This window comes from Lissotriton vulgaris, chromosome 1_1 (assembly GCF_964263255.1).
Source record: "Lissotriton vulgaris chromosome 1_1, aLisVul1.2, whole genome shotgun sequence".
NCBI classification, from domain to species: domain Eukaryota; kingdom Metazoa; phylum Chordata; class Amphibia; order Caudata; family Salamandridae; genus Lissotriton; species Lissotriton vulgaris.
The window spans coordinates 1,018,509,302-1,018,526,498 of record NC_141685.1 but is presented as its reverse complement, the minus strand read 5'-3'; the positions used below and the strand labels follow the sequence as shown (position 1 = coordinate 1,018,526,498).

Here is a 17,197-nt window from a genome sequence, read left to right as displayed (position 1 = left end):
TGGAGCATTGAGCTCTCCCTTTTCAAGGGTTTATTGGTGATTTTTCACTTTTGTTCAAGTTTGAGTGCTTTTCTAAAGTACATTAGGGCCTTTTTCTTCTTGTTTAATCTTTGGTGCACTCTTTTATTGTCAAAAATGCCTGCATTATTTGACAAATGTCCAGAGTGCTCCAGGTAGAAGGCCAAATCGGATCCCCATGAGGTGTGTATCCTCTGCCTTCCCTCTTCCCAGAGGAGTGTGTGATTTGTCAAGGCTTCTCTGGCAGGACCCTGAAGGACAGAAAGAAGATCAGGCTTCAGGGCCTTGAGGAAAGAAGGCCGAAGGCTCATGGTGGGTCTGGAGGGGCTTCCTCTGCCCATGCTGAGGCCTCTGGGGGGCTCCCCAGGGGCAGGAAGACCAGCAAGCGTCCCCATTCTCTGTCTGGGTCGATTGCACCGACTACGGCGTTGAGAGGGATGACTACAGTGTGTTCTCAGTCTCCCCAGGGCTCTGGGTCGAAGCGGCATTATACTGTATTATACTGTATTTCATGCTGCTAAGATTGTTATGCGTACTCGCCCTAAATTTCTTCCCGAGGTTATTTCTGATTTTCATGTCAACCAGACTATAACTTTGCCTACGTTTTTTCAGAATCCATCATCTCCAGCGGAAAGGTCTTTACATTCCCTGGATGTTAGGAGGGTGTTGAAATTTTATCTGGATAAGACCAAAGATATTCGTAGGTCAGACCAATTGTTTATCAATTATGGATCAGTCAGGACGGGGCTGGCTACCTCTAAACAGTCCATCTCTAGGTGGATTGTGTCCTGCATACAACTATGTTACCAGAAGGCTAATAAGACCTTAGGGGGTAAACCTAAGGCTCATTCCACCAGGGGCAAAGCGGCCAAGACTGCTTTCCTCCGTAATGTTCCGATTGCAGAAATCTGCAAGGCGGCCACTTGGAAGTCGGTCCATCCTTTGCTAAGCATTACTGCCTGGACACGGTTGCCTGGGCAGACGCTCAGGTTGAGCAGGCTTCGCTGCGAAATCTGTTCGTACAATAGTGGTGTTATTTCTCGTTTCTCCACCTCCGCTTTGGTGTGGGGATGGGCTTGCCATTCTATTCACTAGATTATGACTATACACAGAGATCCCCCTACTACAGAAGGAGTAGTTTCTGTCCTGTAACTCCAGTTCTGTAGTAGGGGTATCTTTGTTAGTCATAAGCGCCCGCCCGCCTCCCCGGTGGAGAGAGATATATTCATGTAAGGAATGCTACAGGTCTGGCGTGTTACGCCTTCAAAAAGAACTGAAAGTAAAAGGGACCTGCAGTGCATTCTGGGATACTGTGAAGTTCTGGAAAGTTCTCTTAAATGCACAGTATCTTGTTTTGAGCTACATAATGGCAACCTATGGGGCTTGAATGTCCATGTCTTCCTCTCTATTATTTCAGAGGATTTCTGCTGCTGAAGCAAGGGAAATCTGGACAGACTTTGCTGTTTGTGGATTTTTGGTGGAATTTCTAGTTGAAGTACTGAACAGTGTAGCCTGGTTATAGGCTGCATTATCTGTCTTTAATTCTCTCTTAGGTGTCTGTGCAGTTCTGCATTTTTTGGCACCTTAAGAGATTATTTTTGATTGCTCCAGGGACCGCGCACATGGCGGGACTATTCACTAGATTATGACTATAACAGAGATACCCCTACTACAGAACTGGAGTTACAGGACAGAAACTACTCCTTCACTGCAGCACCTAATTGAACAGTGCCACAGTTGGAGATGGGAAAATACCTGTGGGCAGCAAGGGCACATTGACGGCAGAACCTGTTTTGAAAAGGAAAAAAAGCAATCCTCAGAGGACAAAAACCGGCATAGAGAGTATATCTGTGTTAGCCCGCAGTGAAATGTCCGCAAATCGTGTGTGTGCTTTTGAGAAGCAGTTTGGCAGCTGCATTTTCAATTCTCTGTAGGTAATGTATTCATGAGGGAGCTGCATGGTATGAGAGTTATGCTATGTGATTTCAGCATTCTTGCAGAAATTGTATACTGCAGCACAAAATAGAAGTCATTGTGCTTTTAAGCTAGTTTATCTTGTAGCATGAGGATGTGGGCTAGGTATCTGGTTCATTGTCTTTGGTGTCATTGGTAGCATGTGCTGTTTGGGTGTATTGTAAGGCTTTATTTTACTCTGTTTGGATTTTCATGTATTGCTATTCGCCAGAAACTGTGAGAGAAGTGCAGTTGTGCTTAGCCTTTTCTTATTTTTAGTATAGATTGGTAATTGAGAATTGTTGAAGGGTTATAGGTTATGCACTTAAGTGTCAGGTTTCTGTAGTTGAGAATGAGAAAGTCATTGTGGTTCAGCCGAAGGTGCTATTCTGCCTTTCTTTGGTTGGGTGTGTTTAGGGATACAAGTTTGTGGATTTGAGGTAAAGAAGGCTGGGAAGAGCCTGCATAACCGGGATCTGTAATCAGTAATTGGTAACCTGCTAGTTCTATTCCTAGTGGATTCTACTCTTTTGGGAACCACATCATTTACTTGGTATCACTTTTCTTCTTAGGTCGTATTAGATGTTGGATGTGGCTCCGGAATCCTGTCCTTTTTTGCAGCACAGGCCGGTGCCAGGAAAATCTATGCAGTGGAGGCCAGTTCCATGGCACAACATGCAGAGGTAACCATGCCTTTCTATGGAACATGTTGCTTTAGAGTAGGGAAGGCATACATTAGGGTATTGAGGGGAGGACCTGCATGGGGGAAAGTGACTGTACAGTTGAAACAGTGGGTGGCGGGATGAGGCAAGAAATTTCTAAAGGTAATCACACATTCTTTTGATTGTGCAGTTCATTATGGAATGGGGGTTAGTACAGAACATGCAAAGATGAAAATCTTCCTGGGGATATGTTGCTGTACTGTGCGGAGAGCTAACAGTACATGGGAACACTATGCAGATAGGAGTAAGCTTTCCTTCTAGGACCTGTTGCTTTAATTGAGGAAAAACATTTTGAAGGGAGAATTGCATGCAAAAGTGCAAGAACGGTCATGGTACATGTCTTTTTACACTGGGGTAGTAGAGATGGAAGGGGTATGTTCGAGGCATGTGGGCTGCTGAATTCATATCTGTGCATAGATCGCCGCCTAGTGTTGGGTCCGGATGATTGCACATTGTTGTCCCGGAAGAGTCTTCGAAGTATCACGAGATAGGTGGCTCCTTTCCTGGACTACATTGCGCATGGGCATCCTCTCCATCTTCAGATTGTTTTTTTCCGCCATTGGGTTCGGATGTACTTTCTTGACTTAAGTTCGGAATCAGTTAAAAACTCTTTGCGCAAGGCTAAAAGGCCTTCGGGGCGTCGGTATTGTCTAGTTCGGTGCCTATAATTCATCCAGTTCTTCGAACATGACGTCGAAGGCCGTTTGCCTTTTCGACACCAAAGGCCCAAACTACGACGACAATGGAACGGAGCCCGTTCAAGAGATGCCCCGTCTGCAACTCCAAATACCCTCACATCGATGTGCACCCAGTGTGCAATAAATGTTTATCCCCGGACCACGACGAGGCCAGCTGTATGGCCTGTTTCAAGTTCTGGTCGAAGAAGACACTTCGACGCGCCGCACGACAGTCGGCGCAAAAAGCGGCGCCTGACCTGGAGAACATCTTCAAGGCCGATGACGATGAAGGAGTCTATGAGGAGGATCCTGACCAGCAGTCGGACCCTGAGTCGGAGCGAGACTCTAACTCGGTGTGGACGAAGAAGAAGACTGTGTCCATGAAGAAGACGTCGTCGAGGTAGGAGACGACGCAGAGGCCATCGGAGCCGTCGATGACGACTCGAGCGATGAGCAAGGCCCACCTGCTGTCACGGGGCCTAATCTTGACACTGTGCTCTCTAAGGCTCAAGTCGAGGCATCGCCGGAAGGCCTTAGCAGAGATCTTACTCCACGTTCTATAGCCCCGCGTCAAGGCCCGGCTAAGAATACTTAAAAGGAGCCATCGGTCGATCCATCAAAACTGAAACAGAGGCAAAAACGAAACTGAAGCTGTTGAAGACAGTTCTCTGATCGACGCCCTCGGACTCCTCGGCTCCAGTCTAAAAGTGTCATCGACCCTTCGGGGTCACAAGGGGGCGTCGGCCCGAAGAGCGAGGCGCCAAAGCCACTCTCGACGGTCAAGCACGTCACTCTGACGCCGTCGACGTGCAAACATGGCGACGCTGCCGAAGGACTCCTAACTAAAAAGACTGTCGAACCAACACTTGCATCCTCCAAGCCGATGTTAAGCAAAGCCCTCGAGTCGAAGAAAAAACCAGACCCGAAAGAGCATATCGCGTCTAAGCCCAAGGCCGTACCTGTTACACACCATGCGCTCGAGTCGACGCAAAGCCGCAAGCATGTTGGTGATCCACCGAAGCAGACCGGATCGACGACGCCGTCGATCGCGAAAAAGGTCGGTTCGTCTCAGGTGCTTCCTCCAATTAAATACGGACTGCGCTCGACCCAAAGCGTTCGAACCACAAAAGGGCGCAAAAGCGTCCAAGAAGGTGTCGGGACCTTCCAAGTCTCAGTCCATTCCAGAGGAAGTAATGTTCCAAGCACCCTCGTATGACAATCAGTCGAAGCTCTTCATTGACTCTGATTCTGGGAGGCTCACCATTCACAAACGAAAGATCGCTCCAGAACATCCTTTGGAGTCATACAAGATCCCTCTCAAAAGAAAAAGGGATTCAGCCACCTCACCTGTTCTCTTCGAACCTGTGGAGTCATATACACAACAATATGCCTATTCTCCTACACGCAGCGATGAGGATGTGGGAGAGGGTTACGGTCAGATTGAATTTAATTATCATGCTGACGCAGATCAAGATGAACCTCAATCCTGGATTGACCCGGTTGACCCTGATGAGCCACAGACTGCGCCTGATGCTCAGTCCTATAATGTCAAGACCTCGCCTACTGAAGACACGGCGGCGTTTAACGCTTTACTAGAAAGGGCGGCCATCAACCATGACATGGAAATGCACGCAGATCCAGTGGAGGAAGACTTTCTGTTCGATACTTTCTCCACCTCAGAAAAGTCAGTAAAGACATTGCCAATGCTAAAAGGTGTCCTGAAACATGCTACTGACATTTTCAAGGAGACAACCAGGGCACGGGTTGTAAACCCGAGGATTGAAAGAAAATATCGGCCTGCGCCTGTGGACCCTACGTACATCAGGGGCCAGCTCCCATTGGACTCCTTAGTTGTGGCTAATGCTTGCAAGAGAGCAAACTCCCTGACTAGTGGTGATGCTCCTCCTCCGGACAAAGAATCCAAAATCTTGGAAGCTTCTGTCAAGCGTGTAGCTGCTCAAGCGGCTAATATTTGGAGGATCGCAAATACACAGGCCCTATTGGCTAGATACGATAGGGCTCACTACGACACGTTAGAACAGCTAATGCAACACCTGCCTGATGTTTATAAGGAGGCTGCAGAAATACTTATACAGGAAGGAAAGTTGATTTCGAATGCATCCATCAAGTGTGCACTCGATGCAGCAGACACGGCAGCTAGGGCCATCAACACTAGTGTTATGCTGAGACGTCATGCCTGGCTCCACATCTCTTGGTTTAAACCAGAAATCCAAACAACTTTGCTTAATCAGCCAGTTAACCCTGACTTTCTTTTTGGTCCTGATGTATACACGCCCCTTGAAAAGATTAAGAAAGACACTGAGACAGCAAAATCCATGGGGGCCCTGCAGTCACAGCAGTTCAGGGGCAGTTCCTTTCGTCGCTCCGGTACCAGGGGAGCCTCTAGAGGTCAAGAATTGCAGCAAGCCCAATACAACAAGGGGAGCACGCAGACCACCTATAACAAAAATAACAGGGGTGGATATCGTGGGAACAGCACCAAAGGCAGAGGACGTGGAAATAACAATGCCAGATCCTCTGCTCCCAACAAACAGTGACGCCTTGTCACTGCCCCCTGACCATTTAACACCAGTCGGGGGAAGACTCCAGCAGTTCCTGCCGGTCTGGGAAGGCATTACCACAGACAGGTGGGTGGGACAACTTATCCAATACGGCTATTGTCTGGAACTAACCTCCACTCCCCCCAACATACCTCCAAGGCACCGTCCTATGTCCGCAGAGCACATGCACTTATTGCAGCAAGAAGTACTCTCCATGCTGCAAAAAGGGGCAATAGAACTCCTGCCTTTAGAACAGCAAGGTACAGGGGTGTACTCTCTGTACTTCTTAATCCCAAAAAAGGACGGTTCCCTGCGGCCCATTCTAGACCTCAGACCCCTGAACCAGTACATCTTGTCAGTACATTTTCATATGTTGACTTTACAGCAAGTCCTACCATTGCTCAGTCAGGGAGACTTCCTAGCAACCCTAGACCTGAAAGATGCATATTTCCACATTCCCATTCACCCAGGTCACAGGAAGTATCTCAGGTTCACCGTCAACAACCAGCATTACCAGTTCAAGGTCCTGCCTTTCGGGGTCACCACTGCCCCCAGGGTGTTCACCAAGTGCTTAGCGACTGTGGCTGCACACCTTCGGAGACAACACATCCTTGTCTATCCCTACCTGGACGACTGGCTTGTCCAAGCAAAGTCAGCCCAGCAGTGTGCCAGCCACATGTCACGCACAATTCACCTCCTACACAGTCTAGGATTTTCACTGAACTACCCAAAGTCGCACCTTCAGTCTGCTCATGTACAACAGTACCTAGGTGCAACAATAAACACTCTAAAAGCAACAGCGCAGCCATCTCTGCCAGAGTCAACAGCATGCAGTTGCTGATTCAGAAATTCAGGCCCCAACACTCGCTCCCAGCGCAGGTATTCATGCAGCTGAGCGGTATGATGGCCTCCTGCATATTCATAGTCCCACACGCGAGGCTACACATGCGTCCGCTTCAAGAGTGTTTGGCACGACAGTGGAATCAGGCTCGTGGGCATCTGAAAGACCTAGTGTTGGTGACCGGTCGTGCATACAACTCTCTACATTGGTGGAACACACAAAACCTTTGCAGGGGACGACCGTTCCAAGAGCCTGTCCCACAAATAGTGCTTGCGACGGACGCATCTCTCCAGGGCTGGGGAGCGCATGTCCTCCATTATACCGTGCAGGGACTATGGACGACGCAGCAGCAAAAGATGCATATCAATCTGTTGGAGCTAATGGCAATCTTCATGGCGATGAAGGCATTCAAATTGCACCTGTGCAACAAAGTCGTGCTGATCTGGACGGACAACATGACTGCCATGTATTACATCCAGAAGCAGGGAGGCACACACTCTCCACAATTGTCTCATCTAGCCCAGAGCATGTGGAAGTGGGCCATTCAAAGGAACATGTTCCTCATGGCGGAACATCTCCCGGGCAAGGACAACCAGATGGCGGACCTGCTCAGCAGGCACAGCCATCAGATGCACGAGTGGGAGATACACCCCTCCGTGCTCCAACCATATTTCCAGCAGTGGGGTCATCCAGAGATAGACCTATTCGCCACACTGGAAAACGCAAAATGCCAAACCTTCGCCGCCAAGTTCCCACACCCACAGTCTCAGGGCAATGCGATATGGATGAACTGGTCAGGCAGATTTGCGTACGCTTTTCCTCCAGCACCGCTCATCCCGCTAGTGGCACGCAAACTGCAACAACACTCCATGACGCTCATTTGCTCCGACGTGGGCAAGGCAGGCGTGGTACACCACGTTCCTAGAACTTTCAGTGGTGCCTCACCAACGACTGCGCCTCACTCCCAGTCTCCTCACTCAGAGCCATGGAGACATTCAGCACCCAGATCCGCAACAGTTGAGCCTTGCAATATGGCTCCTGAGGTCATAGTTTGGCTACCTCAACTTACCCCCTGACTGTATGAACATCATCAAGGAGGCCTACTACCAGGGCATGCTATGCGGCCAAATGGGAGCGATTTGTCATTTACTGTTCCAATAATTACATAAATCCGCTGGATGCGTCCACGCAAAACATCTGTTATTTGCTACATCTATACAGATGCAATCTGGCATACAGTTCCATCAGGATACATTCGGATGCAATGGCAGCTTATCTTCAAAACAGACAGCATCTTTCTCTTTTCAGGGTGCCAGCTATTTATGGAGGGGTTCAAGAGTAATTCCTCCCAGACACCCTCCTTCTCCTGTCTGGAATCTGAACGCGGTTCTCACCAGATTAATGGGACCACCCTTTGAACCTCTTCACTCTTGTGAGATTTAGTTTCTAACATGGAAAGTGGCCTTTCTAGTGGCAATCACATCGCTAAGAAGAGTTAGTGAGCTTCAAGCACTAACTATTCAAGAGCCTTTCATGCAGGTTCATACTAATAGGGTAGTGCTGCGTACCAACCCTACATTCATGCCTAAGGTGGTGTCGCAGTTCCACATTAACCAAACCATAGAGCTACCCGTTTTCTTCCCAAATCCTGATTCAGTGGCAGAACGAGCACTGCACACTTTGCATGTTAAAAGAGCTCTCCTCTATTACGTTGACAGGACAAAGGATTTCAGGAAAACTAAGCAACTGTTTGTTGCCTTCTCCCCACAACACAAAGGCAACCCCATTTCCAAATCCGGTATAGCCAGATGGATTGTTAAGTGCATACAGATCTGCTATCAAAAAGCTAAACGCACATTAACAGTTCCCCCAAGAGCGCATTCCACTCGCAAGTTAGGGGCATCCATGGCTTTCCTAGGTAACATTCCCCTAGAGGATATATGTAGAGCAGCCACATGGACCACCATACATACATTTACCAAACACTACTGCGTAGATGTACACTCCAAACAGCAAGCTGCTGTAGGACAGGCTGTTCTCAAAACCCTTTTTCAGACTGCTGCAGCTGGCACGGGCAACCACCGCTAAGGAGGTAACTGCTATTTATTCTATGCACAGATATGAATTCAGCAGCCCACATGCCTCGAACGGAATATGCTACTTACCAGTATGCATCTGTTCTTGGCATGTAGGGCTGCTGACCTTCATATCGCCCGCCCTCCTCCCCGGTGCCTGTTGCAGCTGTAGCACTCAGAATCATTCTCAGGCGTGGTCATCACTTACTGTATTACACTCCATCTCTACCCCAATGGCGATAAACAATCTGAAGATGGAGAGGATGCCCATGCGCACTGTAGTCCAGGGGATGAGCCACCTATCTCGTGATACTTCGAAGACTCTTCCAGGACAACAATGTGCAATCATCCGGACCCAACACTAGGCTGCGATCTATGCACAGATATGAATGTCAGCAGCCCTACATGCCAAGAACAGATGCATACTGGTAAGTAGCATATTCCTTACAGGGGAGGAGGCGAACATGCAGTGATTATAACATGTGTATGGGACATTTCACACTCCAGCAGAGAGTTGGCAAACAAATGATTTCCATTGTGAAGTAATTGGGTATGTCGAAAGATTGATAGCTCAACAATAATGAGTGAGTAGAGGTACTGAGCATCTCCCTTACCACCAGTGCAGAAGAGAATGGAAGATGATGGAAGAGACAGAGGCGTTTGAAATAAACAATATGGGATAGACTATAAAGGAATTTAAAGCCACGGACATTGGTGGAATATTGAGGGTTACAGATATAAGAATACGGATGTAGTGCAATAAAGAAGATTCAGATCAAGGAGGTTATCTTATGTATTGAGAATCGGCGCTGGGAAGATATACATAGATTGAGGACACTGGATGGGGTGTTATAATAAGGAAATCGAGAAGTGGGGTTGAAGCTTGTGGAGCAAGAACTGTAGTAGAAAAGGCAACAATAGGACCCTGACCTACGTCTAATATAAGATGGTCATGGTTTTAATATGGTAGGTGACATGTCTGAATCTTATTTGTCTGCTCCCTGGTTAAACTGATTATGGCTTGTTTTTCCAGCTTTTAGTAAAGAGTAATAATCTCACTGACCGGATTCTGGTCATCCCAGGGAAAGTGGAAGAGGTCTCGCTCCCAGAGCAGGTGGACATCATCATTTCGGAGCCCATGGGCTACATGTTGTTCAATGAACGTATGCTGGAGAGCTACCTGCATGCTAAGAAGTTCTTGAAGCCCAATGGTAAGGCTTGTCTCCTTTTTAGGATTATCTTTTAATGTAAAAAAAAGTAGACTTGAGCTGGATGTGACTGCTGTTTTTCAAGATTCTCTAGGTTCACAACCCATACTTCTCAGTGGGTTCTAGTAATGGTCACAAGAATATTTCCGGTGTGGCTCTCCTTCACAAATGTCACAGATCAAGCTGCTCTGCAATAGCTGCCACAGCTTTGACTTGGAAAATGGAATAGGCAGCATTTATGAATTATGGATTCCGTAATACAGTGCTACTTTTCAGCATAGTAGGTGTAGATTAGGGGTGGTGAAACCCCACCCCATCTCATTACAGTCCTGTGAAATATGGGATTTTGATTGCTAGGGCTTTTTTGGAAGACATAGAAGCATTTGCAGTGAAGCAGAGCTTGAGTTGCTGAGACAATGGCCATGATGTAAACTCTACCTCTAGGTGCTTTTTAGGTCTCGCCTGAGCCAGCGCATGTGCTGCTCTGGCGAGACATTTAATGAGTGGGCTTGGCATAGAGCGTGCAGTTACGCAGAGGCTCCATCTGGCTTTCCTCTCTCGTCATGGTGTGCTCAAATCGCACACCACTTGCCAGACGTGAACCCTTTTTTTTTTTTACTTGCAGCGCGAGGCAGGCGCTCTTGTTTTTTTAACTTTCACTTTTTCCGTCGCTACACTGCATTCCTCATCAACTTGCGAGCCGCACTCGTATTACAGTGCTTGTTAGGATAAAGTAACATTGAGCATAAAGACGGGTGAGTGGCAGTAGAGGATGTTCGATTTTTTTAAATGGGCAACTACAGGTTTGCAGCCTTCGTACACAAACATCCTAAAATCAAAACTAACATGGGTTTGTGAATGGCATAATATTGGCAGCAAGCAAGAATCCAAAGACGAATCCCCAAACAAGAGCAGGCCTCAATAAAGTGATTGAATCTGCCCCAGTCCCACTGACATGTTAAGAGGGACAGGTTTATCACAAACTTTCTCGTCAGGTGGATGTCCCGTGTTTTTGCGGTTCTGAGTCACGGGGATGAAAGGTACCGACCGAGGAATTAACCCCTTCAATTCCCGCCTGGAACCTAGGCTTGGATGACATCCCATCTGGAGTATGTTGGACTAAAACATGTTAACCCTTTCAGCACAAACTTATGTTTTCTCCCGACAGACGTATTTTTTGGTACAAGCACATTGTTTGCTTTTTTTTTCTACCGGTGACGTGACCATACAACTATCCAGTGCCGCAAAAAGCTGAATGGCAAACGTGCTTGTGTTTTTTTTAAATCGGAAAATGCGCTTTGTATTATTTTTTGTGTTTCCGACACAGACATGCACACCTAAATTACAGAAAGTCGATCAAGATGGATTTGCCCTAAAAGTTGTGTTTGGACAGTACTAAATACATTGCAGGCTTTTTTAGAGACCGTGGTCTGTTTAGGAGCTAATATAATATATGTGCGTGTCAGTACATTATGTCAGAATAGTTGGTTATGGTGAACCTTTTTGAGGAATACAAATTATGTGTCGAGCCTAACCAAGGTATATATTCTGCCTTCATCCAGGAGTCTTCTTTCGCAACCTGAAGGTATCATGCCATCTAGTGGCGTGCCTAGAAACGGATCGCTGGTGAAGTGATTAGAACCGCGCACCGGCTATAAGACGTGCAAATATCATGAATCATGGGTGGGCACTTCTCTTTCTCATTTGCGCGTGCACAGTTTCACATGCACCTCTTTACGGTCCAACAGCGAGGACCAAAACTCTTGTTCAGCCGCTTTCTCTACAGCGCTGTACTTTAGATATTATAGTTTTTACTTTTATAAATTTCTGCTGTTTCTCACTCTGGTCCCTTCCTGCTGCTTAGGTAGGCAACGCCAAAGCGCTCTAGTTTTAAGCCGTCCTTGTGCCATCGTACGTCAGCAACAGCTGGCTTATATATTCTATGCGTCCCCTGTAGATAAGGACATTGATCTGGTGCAGCATACCCTGTGCTACTGTCAGTGCAAGGTTCTCCTGTGAATATTGCGACTCCATAAAGTAAGGGGCAACGGGCTTCATCAAAAAGAAACCAGTCAAGAGGTAAATATGGAGACTCAGAACTAGTAGCAGTACTGTTATGTTATGTTATTTATTATTTGTTAAGCGCGCATACGCCCGGAGGCTTCTTGGCGCTGGAGAGAATCAAACATAACAGTACATAAAAGACACAAATCACTATTTACAGTAAGCCTGTGAAAAAAGAATAGTTTTGAATGCTTTCCTAAAGGTAAGGAGGTCCCTACTGTGTCGCAGGGTCAGGGGGAGTGAGTTCCACAATGAAGCAGCCAAAAATTGAAAACTGCTACCTCCCTGACGTTTCCTTTTGAAACACGGGACCTCAAGTAGGTCTTTGTGGGTAGATCTCAGGCTGCGCAGAGGTTGATATTTTCGCAGCAGTTGTCTAAGAAACATGGGACCCTTGCCCTCCAAAGCCTTGAACACAATACAGCCCACCTTAAATGTTGCTCTCTGTTCCACAGGCAGCCAGTGCAGGGTCTCCAGTCCATGTCTAATCGATTCCCACTTCGGGACTTTACAAATAAGTCTCGCAGCTTGATTTTGCAGGTATTGCAATCTTTTCAGTTGGCCAATAGGAGCCCCCAGGTAGAGGCCGTTAGAGAAATCGATATGAGACAGGACTAGAGCACTGACTGTCTGAATTAAGGCCAGACCTGTGAGGAGATGTGCTATTTTCTTGATCTTCCCAGGGAACAGTACTGTCACTGCAAAGCAAACCAGCATTGGCATAGCCAATAAGTCTCGCCTTTGGGACCTTATAAGTGTTTAGCCATGCAACAGTTGATGTAGTTGCACCAAGGATATTGTGCTGGATAATAAAACACTTAGGTCCCAAAGGCGAGACCTATTGGCTATGCCAATGCTTGTTTATTGATGTTGAAAGCTGTGACTATAATAAACTCAACAGATGTTTTGGACTATTTAAAGTTTCATCAGTGCTGCTCTAATCTGGCATTGAAGAATTGTGAAGTCTGTTCTACATTTAGACGCACAGTAGAACTCTGAGAATTTTCATTATCGCTATGAACGATCGTCTACGTTCGAGCTGGATATCAAAACTAGTTTGTATTAATTGATCATCTTTGTGTGCTGATTGCTTGCTGCTGAATTTTTAGGTCTCACCTATGCAGCGCGCATGCGCTGCACAGAAGGACCTTTAGCTGTCATTCTGCTCTTTTTCGAAGCACACACTTGTGCTTGTGGCGGCATCCACCTTGCGGGAGCGAGCAGCTGCGTGCATGCTATTTGGCTGTTGCTCGCTCCTGCAAGGCGGATGGTGCCACAAGCAAGAGTGTGGCTTGAAAATGAGCACGGCTCTTCCGCCCCCCCCCATTCACTCTGTCTCCCAAGCGTGCGCGTGCTTTATTTGTTTTCTTTTGCTACAATTGCAGCACCAGCGGTTTACTTTAACCATGTTAAAGGTAAAGCGCGGTTGCCGCGACTGTAGCAAAAGTTAAGAAATTTATAAAAACATCTATGTTCGAGGCATATGGGCTGCAGACCACACAATATGGTGGTGGGCCAGGATGATTACACTTTGTTGTTGTCTTGGAAGAGTCTTTGTCTGTTGGATGATTCCTCCTGTGGACCGTAGTGCCCATGGGCACCGACTCCATCTTCAGATTGTTTATTTCTGCTACAGGCTCGGATGTGTTTATCGTTTGGTCCTGTTACCGATCTCTTTTCGGCTTCCAGTCCATCATAGATCGGTATCTTCTTAGACAGTAATTCCGGTTTCCCGCGTCGAAGAAAGGCTTGCGCTTCTCGATTCCGGCGTTCATCGGGGCTGTCGAGCCCAACTGCGCCATTGGGCCTTTGGCTCCTGGAAAGACCACCCTTCAAGAAGTGACCTCAGTGTGGACACAAATTCCCTTACACTGATCTTCATAACATTTGCAATTTGTGCTTGTCTCCAGAGCAGTAGAGTCGAGACTGTGAGGCCTGGTCTTCGTTCCGGTCCAAGAAAACCATCAGGGACCATTGAGCTCCAAGAGTCATGGCACAGTTCTCTTCAACACCAGACCTCCATCATAGACGAGGCTCCAATCGAGGTAGAGTCAGAAGAACAGGAGCAGGACGACATTGTTTCCGAAGCAGAGGATTCAGGTTCTGGAGCTGAGGATCAATCGGAAGACGACTATGTTCTTCCAGCTGGTCAACAGGTCCTGAGTACAAGCATCGACCCTTTTATACCCCCCATACCGGGACAGGCTTCCGTTCCACCTCCACCTTCGGGTCCAGTTGCACACCGACCAAGACCTTCCGACTCCCTGCCTTCTGGCTCTGCAACGAAGATTCCAAAGAAGCCTCCAGTCAACTTCGGCTCGAGTCAGTCTGTCGGTCCCGACAAGCAAAAGGTCCTCAAACCAAAATTAACCCCGGCACAGAGGCAGCCATCGGTACCGAAACCGGTCGAGACGAAATCAAGCTCAGCACCGAAAGACGTTCCTAAGTCTACCGAACTGAAGACAACTCCGGTTCCTAAAAAAGTCAAACTGAAGCCTGCTTCGACACCAAAACACACTCCGGCTCCGAAGGTCGATGATTCCAAACGCTCTTCGGGAACAACAATTCCGGATCCAAAAAGCTCAGATCCGAGAAAGAAACATGATGCCAAGTCTTCGGAACCGAAGCCAAAATCCGTTCCAAAGACAGTAGACACTGTAAAACCTAAGCATTTCGGTCCCAAACAGGATAAATCGTCACGAAAAAGGATTTTTCAACAGAAGAGCTTTTCTGTCCAGACCCAAAGCAAAAGACTATCGTATTAATCAAAAGACTGGACATGTCATTACAGTGCCTGAAAAGAGGAACATGTACTCTCCCAAACCACCTCCAGTTCCTCTCAAAAACATGCTTAAACTTCCCCATAATAATTTCTACACCATTGATAGAGATACCTACAGATATTTCTCCTGTACACTCACCATCCAGCACACATAGCCTTATACCGCAGGATCATGATGACAATTACTCTCAGGGGATAGAACGTGAGCATCATGTAGAAGACACAGATGACCCAGACAATATTCCTGGCCCATCAGATGATCCCTGGGAGGATTATAATGCTCCAGATGCACCAGATCTGTCACAAGATGACGCATACCCTTCTAGACCATCTCCCCCAGATGACACTATTGGGTTTACACAGCTCATTCATAGAACAGCCACTTTTCATGGGGTGGACGTACATCCAGATCCAGTGGAAGAGGACTTCCTTATGGATACACTACAGTCATTACATAAAACCACGACCACATTACCAATACTTAGTAGAGTGGTGAGGCATGCACCAGAGGTGTTCAGAGACCCAGTTCGAGCCAGGGTAATTAACCCCAGACTAGAAAAAAGTATAAACCTGCTCCAACTGACCCAGCATACATCAAAGGTCAGCTGCCATTAGACTCTTTGGTGGTATCAAATGCGAGAAAGAGAGAACTCGCAGACAACAGGGGATGCTCCACCCCCTGATAAAGAGTCCAAGCTTTTAGATGCTTCAGGGAAATGCACCATCTCACAAGCTGCTAATGTCTGGAGAATTGCGAACACTCAAACTTTGTTAGCGAGATATGATTGAGCTCATTATGATGAGTTAGAATCACTCATGCAACATATGTCAGAGCAAAAAGACCACCGGATCCGAAAAAAACCATCGGATCCCAAAAATATATCTGAGCCGAAAAAATCTTCGGAGTCGAAAAAATCTTCAGAGCCGAAAAAGACTCCTGCTTCTCCGGTTAAGGACATTGCCAAAAAACCAAAAGAAACTGCTTCAGTGCTGAAGCCTCCCTCCGCACCAAAAAATCGGCCTCCTGTAGAGGACTTATTTCATCCAGACCCTGCACAAAAGACTCTAGCTAAAGACCCAATCACTGGGCAGCTAACTTTAGCTTCAAAAAAGCGACCACTGGATACACCAGTGCCAGCTCCTTGTTAAATGAAAAAGGACATGGCTACCTCGCCTTTTAAGACTTCATTCCCCTACTCCTCCACATGTACCATCACCACCTGCTCCCCTACCACAACATTCCCCTCCATCTTCTATCATACCAGACGATGACAATAGGGATGATAGCTCTGATGATATAGGGGCTAACCTAGATGATCTGTCTATTCCTCCAGGCTCACCTGACCCGTGGGATGATTATAACACCCCAGTCATCCCAAATGTCCCTCAAGATGACATATACCCCTCAAGGCCTTCCCCACCAGAAGACACTATGGGTTTTAATCAGTTGATACACAGAGCCGCGCAATATCATGGAGTAGATATGCATACAGACCCTGTAGATGAAGATTTTCTAATGGTTACCTTAGATAATGCACAAAGGTCCTCATCCATTTTACCAATGCTTAAAGGAGTGATTAAGCATGCTCCTGAAGTCTTAAAGGACCCAGTCAGAACTCGGGTCATTAACTCTCCAATAGAGAAAAAGTATAAAGCCGCCCCTTCAGACCCAGCATATATAAAGGTCCAGTACCACTAGACTCACTTGTAGTTTCCAACGCACGCAAGAGAGCAAACTCACAAACATCAGGTGAAGTTCCCCCACCAGATAAAGAGTCTAAGCTACTTGACGCATCAGGGAAAAGAACTGCGTCTCAAGCAGCAAACATGTGGCGTATTGCCAATGCACAAGCATTATTGGTCAAATATGACAGGGCACATTATGACTAATTAGAATCACTAATGCAACACCTCCCTGATAAATACAAAGATAAAGCAAATTAGCTTATTCAAGAAGGGGAAAATATTACAAACCCCTCTATTCGGTGTGCACTTGATGCAGCGGACACCGCCTCCAGGGCAGTTAACACCAGTGTTTTATTACGTAGACATGCCTGGCTATGCATATCAGGGTTCAAACCTGAAGTCCAATGTGCTATAGTTAATCAACCCTTCGATGAGCAACGCTTATTCGGACCCAATGTAGATGTATCACTTGAAAAAATGAAAAAGGATACAGATACAGCCAAATCTATGGGAGCCCTGCAGTCGCATGCTCCCAGACGTTCATTTCGCCGTTCATCTTTTCGAGGCGCCACCAGGGGATACTCTTCAGACACACCTTCTACCTCCTACA

General features: G+C 46.9%; 1 protein-coding gene across 1 annotated transcript in view; it reads left to right on the top strand.

Moving 5' to 3' along the window:
* Positions 1–17,197, top strand: part of CARM1 (coactivator associated arginine methyltransferase 1) — a 219,720-nt gene that overhangs the window by 146,749 nt on the left and 55,774 nt on the right. Inside the window, exons 5-6 of the mRNA XM_086961573.1 lie at positions 2,544–2,654; positions 9,881–10,058. Coding sequence (XP_086817699.1) covers positions 2,544–2,654; positions 9,881–10,058 — 289 coding nt within the window. The remainder of the gene's footprint in view (positions 1–2,543; positions 2,655–9,880; positions 10,059–17,197) is intronic.